The following is a 14,865-nucleotide window of genomic DNA, read 5'->3' as shown; positions in this document are numbered from 1 at the left end:
GTGGATGACCCTTTTAAGTCAATATATGTCAATCAAGAAAATAATTTGATTTTCTTAGTGTTTAACAACCATAATTAGGCTTCTGAATCGCAAGCCTCCCTCTAGGTAGAAAACCTACAACTGAGAGGAAAATTGAGAAGGGGGCCTTTTTCCCCTTGTTATCTAGTTCATCATGGTGAAATCATTTCGTTGGATACTGAGTTACATTAAGAATAAGACTTTTTTTTAACAAAGTGGCTTACCTCATCATAAAATCTTCAACTTATTGTCATGCCCCTCTTTTCTATTTTCTACCAAGATCAAATGCTACTATAAGAGATGAAAGCAGAGATGGGTAAGGTGGTATGTACATGTAATGCTAGCACTCTGGAAGGTTTAGGCAGGAGGATCACAAGTTCTCCTCCAGCACAGCCAATTTAGAGTTTTAGCAAGACTCTGTCTCAAAATTAAAAAAAAAAAAAATTCAAAAGGCCAGAGACGCAGCTCAGGGTGAAGGCTCTAGGTCTAGTCCTCAGTAACACACACACATGCACACACACACAATTTTACATTTTCTCCATGCATATATTAAGAATCAGATAGAGCCAGATCCCTGTGAAACTGACAGGAAAATTTAGGAATAGAAGTAGACTCAAGTGAAATGACAACACAGGAGAATATGTTGTATACAAAGCTGTAGTTTTTCACTTCCTACATAATGAACATATATGTTTATATTTATTCTTATGCAATAGAAGTTAAAATTGGGCAGGCATGTTTTCCTTAGTAATTTTGAAAGTTTTATTTCTCCAGCTTTCAAAATAAGACTTAACCTTGAGTCCTCTTTTGCTGATTTATTTCTCCATTATGACTAAGACTCATATTCCTAGGAAGGTGGATTGTATTACTAGGTAGTTTAATCTTGAACATCTGTAGAAACCCAACCAACAATGAAGCTTTACTTTAATCTTTCAGAAAAAAAATTGTATTCCAGCCATTAGATATACACTGTATTCATGCATCTGATTCAAATCAATTTGTATTTGAATTCTAGTGGGACTTCTTAACAGCTGTGTGACCTTGAGCAATTATATAGTTTTCCTTTACAATTTCAACTTCCTCATATGTAAAATGGAGATATTAATAGAATCTATTTCTAGGGTTATTTTAAGCAAGAAAATATAATTAATCTAAATTACTTTAAAGTATAGTATTTGGCACTTTGTAAATTCAGAGTAAACACTAGCTAGCGTTATGCCATTCAGAGGTAAAAATACTATTAACAATTAATTTCTGTAAAAGCATCATTCCCATTTGAAAATGAATACTTCTAGTGTATTTCCAATGAAATGTTTCAGATATAATTATATTCAAAATATTACTTGTTATTTTATTGGATTCTAGTTTTTAATTAAGTTTGTTAGCCCTAATCTTTTGGCACATGGTATTCTTTGCGCGAGCTCTGTCACAGAATTCCAGGAATTCTCATCTGTGCTTTGTTCTGTGGCTGTCATTTTTGTAGACTAGAGTGGGAATGACTGTCCTTGAGTGGAACTTCATGACCCTAACATCTTTTGCATCTCAGTGGCACATTTATGTATAGACCAGATATAAATCTGAGCATTAACTAGTCTAAGCTGTCATATTCTAGGCAGATGACACAAAAACGTCCTGCATCAGTTCTGTATTTGTATGAGCTGTGGTGGTGATTATTCTACGTAAAATTAATAGAATATCATAGTAAATTTATGGCTATAGTTATGCTATTTCAATAATTCCACAGTTGTTGGAAGGAGAATCAGGTGACAACTTCCTCCCCTAGAATTCATAGCAGTAGATAAAACAGATATCCCCGAACTCCTTCATAGCCATGTATGAGGCTGAGAAAATGTGCTATTTATTTACAATATTGAGTAATTCTCTATGGTTTTGTTTCCTTTTCTCATTTTTGACCACCGGAACTCTGAGTTTGAAACTATACATCTTTGTGATACCGTAATATATTACAATAACACTATAGAGAGAGCTCAATATTGTGAAATGTTAATCTAGCATTTTCTCACAGGAGAATCCATCACGTCAGGGCTGATAACTGGTGATACTGAGCTCCAGTTCATGAGGTGCATGTGGAGGGAGAAGTCAAGGAAAGCCAGGAACCCAACCTGGCTACCTGTCCCTGGACCACAAGTGACTCAAGGTCAGTCGTGTAGCCTCGAGAGGATCCCTTGCGCATGCGCTGCTCGTCTCAGATTGGGGCTGCTCACATGACCTAGAAATAAAGACAGCCCCTGCCTCGAGGAACAGCTCTGGGTGTCCCTGGTGTAGAATATAGGCACCCTGGGCCCTGTTTCACTTTCATTCTCCTGCTGTTCCTTTTCTGGAATTGAACCCTGTAGTTAAACTGAAGGACACAAACTCTCATTGCCAGTTTTGCGCTTATGTCAAATATGAACTAATTAGGTTTAGTGTAAAAATGTGTTTTTCAGAATTTTTTCCTCATTATTTTAAGAAAAACATTTTTTTGAAGTTTTAGGAAGAAAAATTCATTATCATCTTCCCCTGGTTCCATCACAATGTTGAATTAGTAAAAGAGAAAACACCCTCACTCTTTCAGAGGAGGTAAGAGGTTAGTGAAGGTCATTCAGCAAAGAGGAGAGAGGACACGTTTACTAGGACCACTGAAGGTGTGTTCTCTCATCTCTAAATCTGTAGTTGGCCAGCTGGGGTCCCAGAGTACCACCTGTGTAGTTTTAGTCCAGAGGCAGGTGGACCACAGACCCAGAAAGAGTTGACAGTCCATTCTGGGTCTGATGGCATGGGGGGAAAAAATGAGGTTGTGAGCAGGAATTCTCTCTTAGTGACAGGAGGGCCAGCCTTTTCATTATACTCCAGTCTGTCTTCATCTGATTGCTTAATGCCCAGGTTTATTAGGTAGGATCGTCTTCTTTAATAGTTTATCCACTGTAATGTTAAACTCATTCAAAAACATCCCAGGGGATCTCCCAGAATAATCTGTGGTCAAATAGGCACTTGGTGACCAAGTCAAATTGACACATAAAATTAACTCATACATGTGTTACTGCATATGCCTCTGAGTACTAATATTTATAGGCAATCTTCTGAGTCTTGCTCAGGATTCAAAATATCTCTCCTAAGATCACTTCTGCGCTGGCCAGTCATGTGTCCTCTTATGATGCCAGAACCAGTTTTCTTTGCATAGCTCATAGAATAGCGCTTTTCCTACTTATATAATATGGCTGAATAAAATACCAGATGATATAAAATTTCGCTAGAATATTTTCAATGTTTTAAATTTCTGCTCTGTACGAGATGGTTCAGTCTATCTGAATATTCCTCTCAAGGTAGATTTTTGTTTTGGTTTCTATAAAATTTCTTTTTAACTGATCGATAAAAAGAGAAAAAGGGTCCATATTAATGGGATGATATGTGATATTTTGATATGCATAGCCACTGTGTAATATTTATATCAAGTTAAACCCATCTTCCCAAATATTTATCATTTCTTCATGGTCAATACTTTTAAGATTCTTTTTGTCTGGCCTTTTGAAATGTACAGTACATTATTATTGAGAATAGTCATCCTACTGTGCAAAACCACAGGGAGCTACTTGTTCCTACATATGATCAGAAAATAGAGGAGTATGCTAAAACATTTTTTAGATGATCAGAAAAAGATACCTTGAGACTGATCCCTCTCAAAATGTTCCCCTTGCTTTGATGCATTTATCCCATCATCCTTGTCACTTTTTGATTTTTTTTTTTTTTTTGGTTAATGTCTTTAGTTGCACGGCTATAGCTACACAGGTGTTCTGAATCCATTCAAAACATTTACATTTCATGTTCATTTTAACTTTGTGTAAAACCCAGAAGTTGCACAGTGCCAAATGCAGTGAATAAAGTGGATGAGGACGCACTGACATGGTTTTATGAGCCTCTCTTTCCACTGGGTAGCACTCAGCATATTTTTTATCACTTCTCATACAGACACTCATGAAAGAGGATTTCCAGAACTGCTTCAGAAAGTGGCAAGAACAAAGGGATAAGTGTATTTGAATCAAAGGGAGTTTTGAGAGAGGTTAATGCCAATATGTCTTTTACTGTAATATTTTTAATATAAACACATGATATGTTTCAACTGCCCCTTGTAACTACAACTTAGCACCCATCAATCAACTTTACCAAGCCTTTTATAACCACCACACTAAACTCAGCTTCTTTGAGATCGATTATTTTAGACTTCACATATGAGTGAGAGCATGTGGTACTTGTTTTTCTGTTGCTGGCTTGTTTCACTTGACATAATGATATCTAGTTCTATCTTGTTGTCACATATAACAGTATTTAATTCTTCTTTATGATTGAACAGTATTCCATGACCTATATGTACCGTGTTTTCTTTAGCCATTATCAGTTGATGAACACTAAGGTCCTTTCCATTTCTTGGCTATTACAAATAATGTTGTAATAAATGAAGGAGTGAAGATGTTCCTTCTACATGCTGAATTCATTTCCTTTAGATATAGACCCGGCGGTGGGATTGCAGGGTCATGTCGTAGTTCTATTTTTAACTTTCTGAAGAAACTTTGTGCTGTTTTACATAATAGCTGTAGTCATTTACATTCCCACCACAGTGTGAAAAGGTTTCCTTTCTCTACACCTCACCAAACTTATCGTTAGTCTTTTTTTAAGAATAGCCATTTTTTTTTCCAGAGTGAGGTGATACCTTGTGGTTTCAATTTTTTAAAATATCTTCAGTTAAGTTTTTGCTTTGGCGTTGACTGAAACTTCCTCAGGATATTTTTGGATTGTTGTTACCCCCCCTATTTAGGACAACTCATTTTGAGACACTTGCCTATTTAATAGTTAAAGATGACTGTAGACAGGCCATATAGAATTTTAAGATTTGAAAAGGACTTGGTAGTGTATAAAGTAAGAAAGAAGTAATAACTTGATAAGATCCATCAAATGTTACATTAGGTAGTATAAAAAATAAGAATATCATCCCCTAAAACAGTACTGTTCATATTTATTTTGCTGGCTGCTATCAGTCTATAATGGAATGAATTCAGAAGTTGAGAATAAACATTTAAAACCTTTTATAAAGTTTGATATTAACATGACAACTAACCCAAGCAGTAACATTATATCTGTTGGATAAAATAATAAAAAGATGGAATTTGCATTTTGCTAATGCTTTCATTCTCTATTAATTTATTGCATTAAAAATAAGAATGGTCTCCAATAAAGTAGCTTGAGAAACACTGCTCAGAAGTTTCTTTTTAATACCAATTATTTCCTTAACATTTAACTGTAGTTTCTTCAAATATCAGCATTATCAGATGGTTATTAAGTTTTGAAATTTTGATATGCTAATAGCCTTTTCCAGAATAGTGTTCATTTAACAACCATAATGCATATTCAAAATGCACAGCTCCAGATACAGCTTTTGATCTAGATATGAGCCATGAATTTTTTCTCTTTCATAAATTTCATCTGCATGGTTACTTTTACTTCTTCCCAAGTTCTGAGATCCTGTTACTTGCTGGGAAATGAGTATGTGCTCATCAAATCTGTTGACAGCTTCCATACAAGAAAGGCCAGGAGAAAAAGAAGTCATTTCATGAAGAAAATTATTTATATAGTCCAATGTAAAATAACAAATCTCTATTCCCAATAACAATAAAGAGAATATTCTTCTTTCTCTCATAAATTTTAACAAATTTAAATAATACATCAAGAAAACTCTACACAGATGAAAACATGTAGCAGGGCAAAACAGGGCAGTTACTTGTGGTGACGTGGTTAGTTAAATGTAATGAATGTATGATTTGTAGTTTTATACTTTTAAAAACTCCCATGCACTACACAGTATTCAGTTAGAAGTCATGTTTAGAACGCTAGCTAAGGCTAGGAACTAGGAGCTCTTTTTTTTTCTACCCTTACCTCTGTCACTAAAACTAATTTGATGAATAGCCAAATGTGACTAAAACATGAAATTCAGAGATAATTAATATTTATCTGTATTGAGTCATTTGAATCATGAATTGCTATTCACTACTCTTTGAATTTTTATAATAAAGTTACTGCCATGAATTGGGGAAAATGTCGCATCAGGTTTACGAGGACAAAGGCTCTATTTCCACCCAAACACTCATTAGTTGAATGGCCCTGTGTCAGCCTTCATCACCCCCCTGGATTCTATTCCCTCCATTTGTTAAATGGTAAGATTTGACAAAATGTGCCCTTAGGTACATTATGGAACTACTTGTTCTTAAAAATGTGGCTTAAGAAATTTTTCTTAAAAGTTCTTTTACATTGTACTTATTCCATGAGAAATTATTTGAAAAGTTAAAAGCGTTCATTTACTCATAGTTCCAGTCAAACTTTTGAAAATGACAATTTTTATCTAATATGTAAATAAAACTGAAAGTGCAACTATATGCTCATATGTGGTTTTAAGATTCATTCTGCACAGAACTCAAGTTCTATTGTCAACCAACATATTCAGATTAATACTGCATTTCAAAGGACAGAATTACTTCATGAATAACACTGCCCAAAGCTGTATTCTTTCTGTGCATACAAATTAAGGAAGGACCCCATCCAATGCTATATTGTCTCTGTGAAGACAGATTAAGGAATTGTCCTTGTTGCTTGAATTTCGATTCAGAAAATAGCTTCCTGGGCAATCCCTTATGTCCTAAACTCTGCACGTTTATGTTACGTCATTTGGAGAAGCTGCAATACTTAGGGAATTTTTAAATTGATTTGATTAGAACAAACCGATGTGCTGTTGCATATGGGACCGTGAGATGGGTTGCTTGTGGTTATTTACCTTCATGAAGGGAAAGGGGGTGCAGAATATTAAACAAAGTCCAACACATGGCGGCATTGCATGTGATGACACCCACTCATTGTTAGTTCTCGGGTGCTACGGTGGGAATGAGGAGGTATGTATTTCTTGGTATATTTTTCATGGAACTTGAGTAGATGTAGGCATGCAAGGCTCAAAAATTACATCATAAAAAGTTGTTAATTTGTTCTTTTTTCAATTTTGATTCTTCCTAGTTATTTACAAAAAACTCTTTCCACTGCTAATGTGCTTCTAGCACCTCTTTTAATTAAAAATCCCCCTTGCAACCAAGAGTCAGGAATGACAAAGCCCTCTGCAAACAAACAGTACCTAACTATGATTTAATAACATTAATTTCTTCATAATTCTTAGATGTAGTAACCTATTTATAGCAACACTGTCTTTTTAGTCATGGTAGCAACATCAAGTATGTTTTTAAATAAGTTTATTCAAGCCCTAAAGGTGTGTTGATTTAGAGGAAGACTTTTAAATAAATAGTATGTGCCAGGGAAAATTTGCTAAGATCTGATATGCAAATGATTGAAGCTTAGGAAATTGTAGGATGGGAAAAGACACACTGAATTCTAGTTCTAAGATAGGAAACTGCCACAAAATCTAATTCTAACTCTGTCACTAATTATCAAATTGTCCTTGGGCAAGATGATGAATCTTTCATGCCTCCACTTCCTCATTATCCAATAAGTATAACGATATTTGCCAAACTAACTTTGGAGTGATGAGGGGAAGATTAAAATAAGTGATGGAAAGTGAAATACTATAAAAGTTGAAAGTTTTATGTACATAAGGTTCGATATTACATTCAGTTTCTGAAATATAAACTTTTTCTCTTTTTCACCAGTCAGACGAAGAAGAACAAAAAAGCTTACTATAAACATTAAGAAAAGGATAATATTATGTCTATTTCCTTTCTAGGGTCATGTAGTTTATTAGTGGTGATGATGAATGAGTGCACAGATGAGACGATGACTTGTATATTTTCTATATATGCAATATTCCTAAACTTAAAGCTATATTTGGATTTTTCAAATAGATATGTTGATTTTCACTATTTTCTATGGTGAAAAATCTTGAAAAATAAGTGAAGTTTTAAAAAATGAACCTGATGATATATTATATTCAAATCTTAATAAAAGTATTATGACCTGAATATAGAGCTATTAAAATAATCAAATTAGTTTAATACTAAAATTTTTCTTGACATAAAATACTATTAGAATGTTGTTTATTATAAATTTTCACTGTGTGTATAACTGCACATTATCTAATGATATGATGTCATTTCACTCTAGCAAATTTTTAGAATTTCTATGTCCAATTTAACATTTTATTTATCCTTGAAGTTTAGGTTATTGTTTGGTTAAAATATAATGATAAAGTTGAGTGTGTGCTATATTTTGATATTAGTGATTATCGTGTCATGGTTATTTTATTTTGGCAATATAACTTTTTACTTATTAGTTCTTGTATGAATTAGAGGATATTCACACATAGAGGTAACATTAATAATTGTGGCTTGGCTTCCATTCTACTAAACAAAGCTTGTGTAAGCACTATCGCTGCTGAATTTGAAATGATAGACATCATGTTCTCATTTGCACAGAAACATTTATGCTTGGTCTAGGACAGAAATTCTCAAATTTAAGCAGTTGTTAGGATCACCTGGAGGGCTTGTCAAAACACATTGTTTGATCAACGGGCAGAGTTTCTGAGTTAGCAGTTCTAGGTGGGCGCAGAGGGTTGGTGCTTCCGACAACTTCTCAGGTAATCCTGCAGCTCATGATGCAGCTAGGGCACTACTAGCAGACCCACTGATCTCGTGGGAGGTGGTATAGAAGCGCGGTGAAGCTGAGGGGCCTGGGTAATTTGTTTCATATCTACCTTTTGACACTTGTGAGCTTTGTATTGTGAACAAGTTAGGGATCAGCTTTGTCATCTATAAAGTTGTGATTATATTTACTAGAAATATTAAGTAAAATAATGCTCATAAGTGCTTAGAGCAATGCCTCACTAAATGTAATATCATTTACTAGAAATGATAGAGCAGTAATAGTAAAAGCAGTTATGAGAGCTACAGAAAAGAGTACAGTAGCAAACCCCACATTAATGATTTTATTTTCTAGGCCTTCAATTACTATGACTGACCACAGACTGAAGATGTTAAATAAAAAAAAAAAATCCCCAAAATTATTTTATGAGAATAATTCACAAGTTTTACTTGTTTGTTTGTTTGTTTGTTTGACACAGGGTCTCACTATGTAGTTGAGACTGACCTGAAACTCACTATATAGCCCAGGCTGGTCTCAAACTCACAGCGGTTCTCTTGCTTCAGCCTCCCAAGTGCTGGGATTACAGGCATGCACCACCACACCTGGCTATTTCATAAGTTTTAAATTGCATGCCATTCTGAGTGGTAGCATAGAGAAATCTCCATGTTTTGCTCCAACCCACCAAGACTGTCAGTTATGACTTTGTCTAGTGTGTCCATGCAATATATACTAATGACCCTTTAGTCCCTTAGTCACTGTTTCAGTTATTAGATCACTGAAATTGTACTGCAGTGCTGGTGTTTAAGTAACTTTTATTTTACTTAACAAAGGCCAAAATGTGCCACAGTCCTGATGCTGGAAATTCAGATAGGTCAAAAAGAAGCTGAATAGTGCTTCCTTCAAGTGAAAAGACAAAGGTCCCTAACTTAAGGGGAAAAAAGTCATATAATGGTGTTGCTAAGATCTATAGTGAGAATGACTCATCTATCCATGAACTTGTGAAAAAGAAAAAAGAGATCATATCAAAGTTTGTTGTTTCTTAAACAAAAAAAGTTAATGCCATAATACATAATAAGAACTCAGTTAAGGTGGGAAAAGCATCACATGATAGGGTTCAGGAACTCTGTGGATTTAGGAGTTTATTGGTGGTTTGGGAGCATATACCCCACAAATAAAGGGTGCATCCATATTACCTGAGCTCTCCTGTAATGCAAGTATATTATCTTTTCTAAAGGAGCCTGGCTCCTTTAGAGAGATTGGCTTTCATTGCTGAGATCTATGAAAAACATTCTGCACAGAAAAGGAATTTAGTAAGAAGTAGTTTCTCCATGGTACACTCACAGAAGGATGTTGGGAGATTAGAATCCAAATTGTAATTCAAGCAAAACCATCTCCATTTCTGCAACATTCCTCCGTATTCAGAACTCACTGCACTTGTTTCTTTTTTTCCCTTAGCAACAAGAGCAAGACCCAACAAATCTATACATCTCGAACCTCCCAATTTCAATGGATGAGCAAGAACTGGAGAATATGCTCAAACCATTTGGACACGTCATTTCCACACGAATACTAAGGGATGCGAATGGGGTCAGCAGAGGCGTCGGCTTTGCTAGGTAAAACTCTCTATGTGCAACCTGTCTGTATCCTGTTGTTTGTTTGTTTTTTCATCATTACTATCTCATTTCACTCCTTTCTAATTCTAGGGTGCAAAAAATACACAATGCAAAATCAAATAGAATTTAAAAACAACTTATCAAATCTGTCATCTCTCTTTATTTTGCTTCAAGCCAAAGAACCCAACCTAGTTATGAATACATTGTGCTTATTAAAATATGCACATAGAATATGTTTATGAGTCTCAAATCCCAATGATTGGCATACCTACTTCCCAGTTTTTCCAGTGTTTGTAGATCAACAAAATCAGATAGTGCCAACCACAGCCAGGGATAGTAAATATCCAGTATTTCAAAGCAAATGAGCTTTTGTGGTAAACAAAGTAACCAAATTATTTGCATTGATTTGCAAAGAATAATAGCAGATTTCTCAGTAGGGAGAAGGGAGAAGAGTAGAAAGGTTTAGAGAAGCAACAGTGATGGGAAAGTCTCAAGGAACACGGAAATATAAAGTGAGGCCAAGGAGCTTTTTGTGTCAAAAAGGTACTGGACTGTGTGTTTTTTATATTCTGGGCAGAACAGAAAAATCAAATTGTAATTCTTTCAAGGTTGGAAAAGAAAGAGAAAAAAGAAAAGAAAGAGTAGTTTTCATTTTAACTTTAAGAGAAAGTTTACAAAAGAGCATGATAGCCAGGAATAAAGTGAAAATAGTTGTACCTGCTGTGATTTCATGAAACCACAAAGGTAAAGAAACTTCTCCATGACAAAAAAGAAAATTAAAATCGTTATCTCCATGACTTAGTGTGCTTCTGTGTATCTCTGCCTAGCAGTGACATGAGTGAATAAGATATCAGGGTTTTTTTGGAAGTTGGGACACCCAGGCAGGTGTGTTTGCCTTGGATGAGCCCTGTCGTTGCTTGGAATAGCATTCTAAACCAACCTCTCACCCACATTGGATGATAACAAATATCATGAAAATGTTAAGAGATCTCTATCTTGACTTTTTTTGAGATCATAGAGCACATCTTCAAATTGTTTTCATTCTCCATAATGTTCTACACACAGCAGACCAGTAGACATAAATAAGATATCTACTTGATGATTAAAGTAAAAATCAGCAGAATAAAGAAATTCTTCCTCTGTTGAAAGCACGCCTGAGGCACTCGGGCTTTCAGAATGTTAGAAACTGTTGATTTTCATGGATAAGTCATAGTGGATGACACCAACTGGGTCTCTGAATTTTGCCAAGGTAGTCACTCTTGGTACTGTAGAGTCTGCTTTCAGAAATCTCAACAATGTGGAAGTTCTCCAAAATGACTGCTATGTCTTTCTTCACCTGACATGCACATTCTGTTGGCTTTTCCCCCCATCTTTGCCCTCCAAAAACAGTAGTTAATTAGTTCTCCTTTATTTGCATGTCTATTGAGAAACTAATACATTTCTGATTCATCAAGGTAATATATCCCTTGGACTGGGGAGGTAGCTTAGTGATGCCTCACCTGCCTGGCAAGTGCAAGGTCCTGAGTTCGATTCCCAATACCAAAAAAAAAGTGTGGAGGGGATAATATAATCCCTAAAATCTGTTGTAATTTTTCATTGTTACCATAAATGTTAGTTTGCTAGGAATGTCAAGGCAAAATACTCTAGACCGGGTAAGTAACAGCAATTTATTTTCTTATAATTCTGAAGGGTAGAGCAAGATGTCTTCAGATTGATTTCTTGTGGATCCTTCTCTTTGGTTTGTAGAAGGGCTTCTTCTCCTCCCTGTGTTTTCATAATGGCTTCCTTCTGCACATATCCTTGTCCTAATCTGCTCCTCTAAGGGCAGAATCATGTCAGATTAGGGACTCCTTTTTACTCCTTTAAATGTTGTGTCTCCAAATATCTTCACATTCTAAATAACTGGGGTTAGGACTGCAAAACATGAATTTGGAGGGTGTGCAGAAGTGCTGATAACCTGAAGACCAAAGTCTCAGCTCTTTCATATTGACCTTCGCTGCCTACTTTAGTTTGCTCAAAGTGAAGCATAGTCTTCTAAGTGAAAAGCCAAATAATATACATTGTAAGGTTAAAATTGAGCAATAGCATATGATGTCATGGAAAACTAAAGTTTACAAAATTAGTTTTCTTTAGGAACTGAGGAAAGGTAGAAATTTTAAATTGTTATTTTATCCCTTCTCTGAATGCAACTTTCTTCTCCAGGGCATTTTGCGTATAGAAGACAGTGACCATGCGCTTTATAATTCAAATCTAATCATTTTCCTGTCCTGTTTACAATCCTTTAGTGCGGCCTGGGTGGTTTTAGTGGCCAGCCTTTCCAGCATTAACCCCGGCATCCCTCACCTTCCTAGCCTTGACTCTTCCTGCCTCAGTGACCAGGGCACTTGCTCCCCATCTTGACTGTTGACAGTCTCCGCAATTGTTCTCCTGGCTTCTTGCCTCCTCAGCTCTCTGTTTCTGACTTGAACATTTCTCTTCAAAGAATCCTTCAATGACCTCCAATCCTAGGCTAGGCAAGTGTAGGCAGTCTTATCAAAGCTTTACTCCTCTAAATATAGTGTTTAGCTCTTTCAACTAAAATGTATCATACTTGCAATTAATTCAGTATTTAGTTTTTGTGTTGACCCATTGGACTGCATGATTATTTTCCTTTTTGTCATTGTTGGATTGGTAGATTGGTGGTGTATTTCACCATTCTATTAAGTTTCTGAATAGCTAAGTTCTTATTCTTAAAAGCTTAAGCTTTGAATAGGAGTTAGCAGTCACATGCCTCTACTGAATCTTATATCTCTGTGCTTTAAATCATGTATTTGTCAATTTCAGAAAGTAGGAAGTAGATTGAAAAGAAAAAAATAGGTTCAAGTCAAGGCACTGTATTCTTATGCCTAAGAAATAAAGAGAACATGTGAGTCTACTTCAGTGTTGTAAGACACCAGAAAATTGATTCAGAATGAATATTTCATTCTTCATGAAACTTAGACTTTAATTTTCAAGGAGTAAGCTCACCTTACTAATTAACCTAATTATAGGGAATGAAAAAATAACCTTAGCTCCACCATACGTAAGTAAATCGGCCAAAATTTCTACTTCCTTACAGGTTTAAACTTGTTCCGCATTTTTTAGACAGTTATGGCTATTGATTTAACTATCTAATACTTACAACCTAATCCTTGCACAAGTTCCTTCTTTTCAAAATGCTGTCCTTGAGAGCTCACCCTTTGAACCGCAAAACAGATAAGTTGTTTTGAGTCACATTTTTCTTGAATCTCCCAAGAATAGTACATAGCAAGTGAAAAAATTACTGGATTTTATGCAGATGTCTCGGGACAGTGATTCTCAAAATGTAGTTCTCAAGTGAGCAGCTTTAGCGTCACCTAAGAACTCCTTAGAACATAAGGAGTTTTTCTACTACTGACTCTTAGAATGAGGATGCTGATGGTGAGATCGGCAGGGATCTGTAATCTGTATCGATAAGACTTCAAGGGACTCTGCTGCTCTGTAAAATTTAGAAAATAAATTTACAACTGCATTAGGACTGGATCACATGATCATCTGGAAGATCCTTAGAAATTCAAATTGCTGAGTCCCAATCTTAAAGAGCTTCGAACTCAGTAAGTCTAGGGGAGGAAACTCAGTAAGTCTAGGGGAGGACCCAAACTTAAGTTCCCAGTTGACACTGCCAGTACAGAACTGGGGACCCCACTTTAAGGACTACTGCACCACAGTTGTCCATTTTTTCCAAATGGAAATGACACCTGTTGATGCCTCATCGTGTCACATGTAATTTGATTCTGAATATATCTTTCTTCCTGTCTCTCATGGGTAGAGACCATGGCTTCTTCTCCTTCCTCCCATTTCCAGCACCTACAAAATTGTTTTACATAGAACGTATCTTTAGTAAAATTTTGATGATAATTAAATTAAATTAAATCTCTTCAATTTCTTCCTTTCTTTTTCTTTCTTTCACTATGGCAACATGCAGGGAACATTGGAAGACGATGACAAGATGCTTCTGAAACAGAGTACTAGAATATTAGAGAAAACTACAGTAGCATCAGATGCTGTGGTTTATAAATTATTTCTTCCTCAAAAATTCACAGTACCACAAGAATTATTAAAAGAATTTCGTATTGAGTTGTGAGAATGAGAAAAACTATCCTATAATTGTGTCTAGTAAAGTTTTGTGCACCTCTCTTGAATTTATGATTATCTAACAGGACAAAATCTGAATAATTCTTCGAGTGGGCTTTATTTTCAATGTACATTGGTCACTTTTAGCTGTCAGATGTGGTCCTGCATTCATGTGCAAGAGGTCCTAAATTCCTTTGATTAGAAAGAAAATTCCCTATTATTATTCACTTACAAGCTCTACATTAAACTTCTTTGATAACCATCTCTTCAAAGTGAAAGGAGGATCTTCATTTTATATTTAAAACACTGAACTTCAAAGGATGGATGTGAATCCCAGTAGGGTGCACAGTCAGCACATTTACAGGCTTTTTAAAGTTCCAGAAGCACTAAATAGTGTCTGAAATTACAGACATTTTATTTTATTTTGTGAGTTGGCTTTTTTTTTTTTTTTTTTTTTTTCTTTTTTTTTTTTTTTTTAAAA

At 35.4% G+C, this 14,865-nt stretch overlaps 1 protein-coding gene across 7 annotated transcripts in view; it reads left to right on the top strand.

The window, feature by feature from the left end:
• Rbms3 (RNA binding motif single stranded interacting protein 3) overlaps positions 1-14,865 on the top strand; it is a 1,373,556-nt gene that overhangs the window by 1,108,723 nt on the left and 249,968 nt on the right. For all 7 annotated transcript variants that reach the window (XM_010638264.3, XM_033757090.1, XM_033757089.1 and 4 more), the window contains one exon: positions 10,096-10,253. In XM_010638264.3, coding sequence (XP_010636566.2) covers positions 10,096-10,253 — 158 coding nt within the window. The remainder of the gene's footprint in view (positions 1-10,095; positions 10,254-14,865) is intronic.

Source organism: Fukomys damarensis, unplaced genomic scaffold (assembly GCF_012274545.1).
Source record: "Fukomys damarensis isolate Sample0158 unplaced genomic scaffold, DMR_v1.0_HiC HiC_scaffold_28, whole genome shotgun sequence".
Lineage (NCBI taxonomy): Eukaryota > Metazoa > Chordata > Mammalia > Rodentia > Bathyergidae > Fukomys > Fukomys damarensis.
This window is presented reverse-complemented; position numbering and strand designations above follow the sequence as displayed.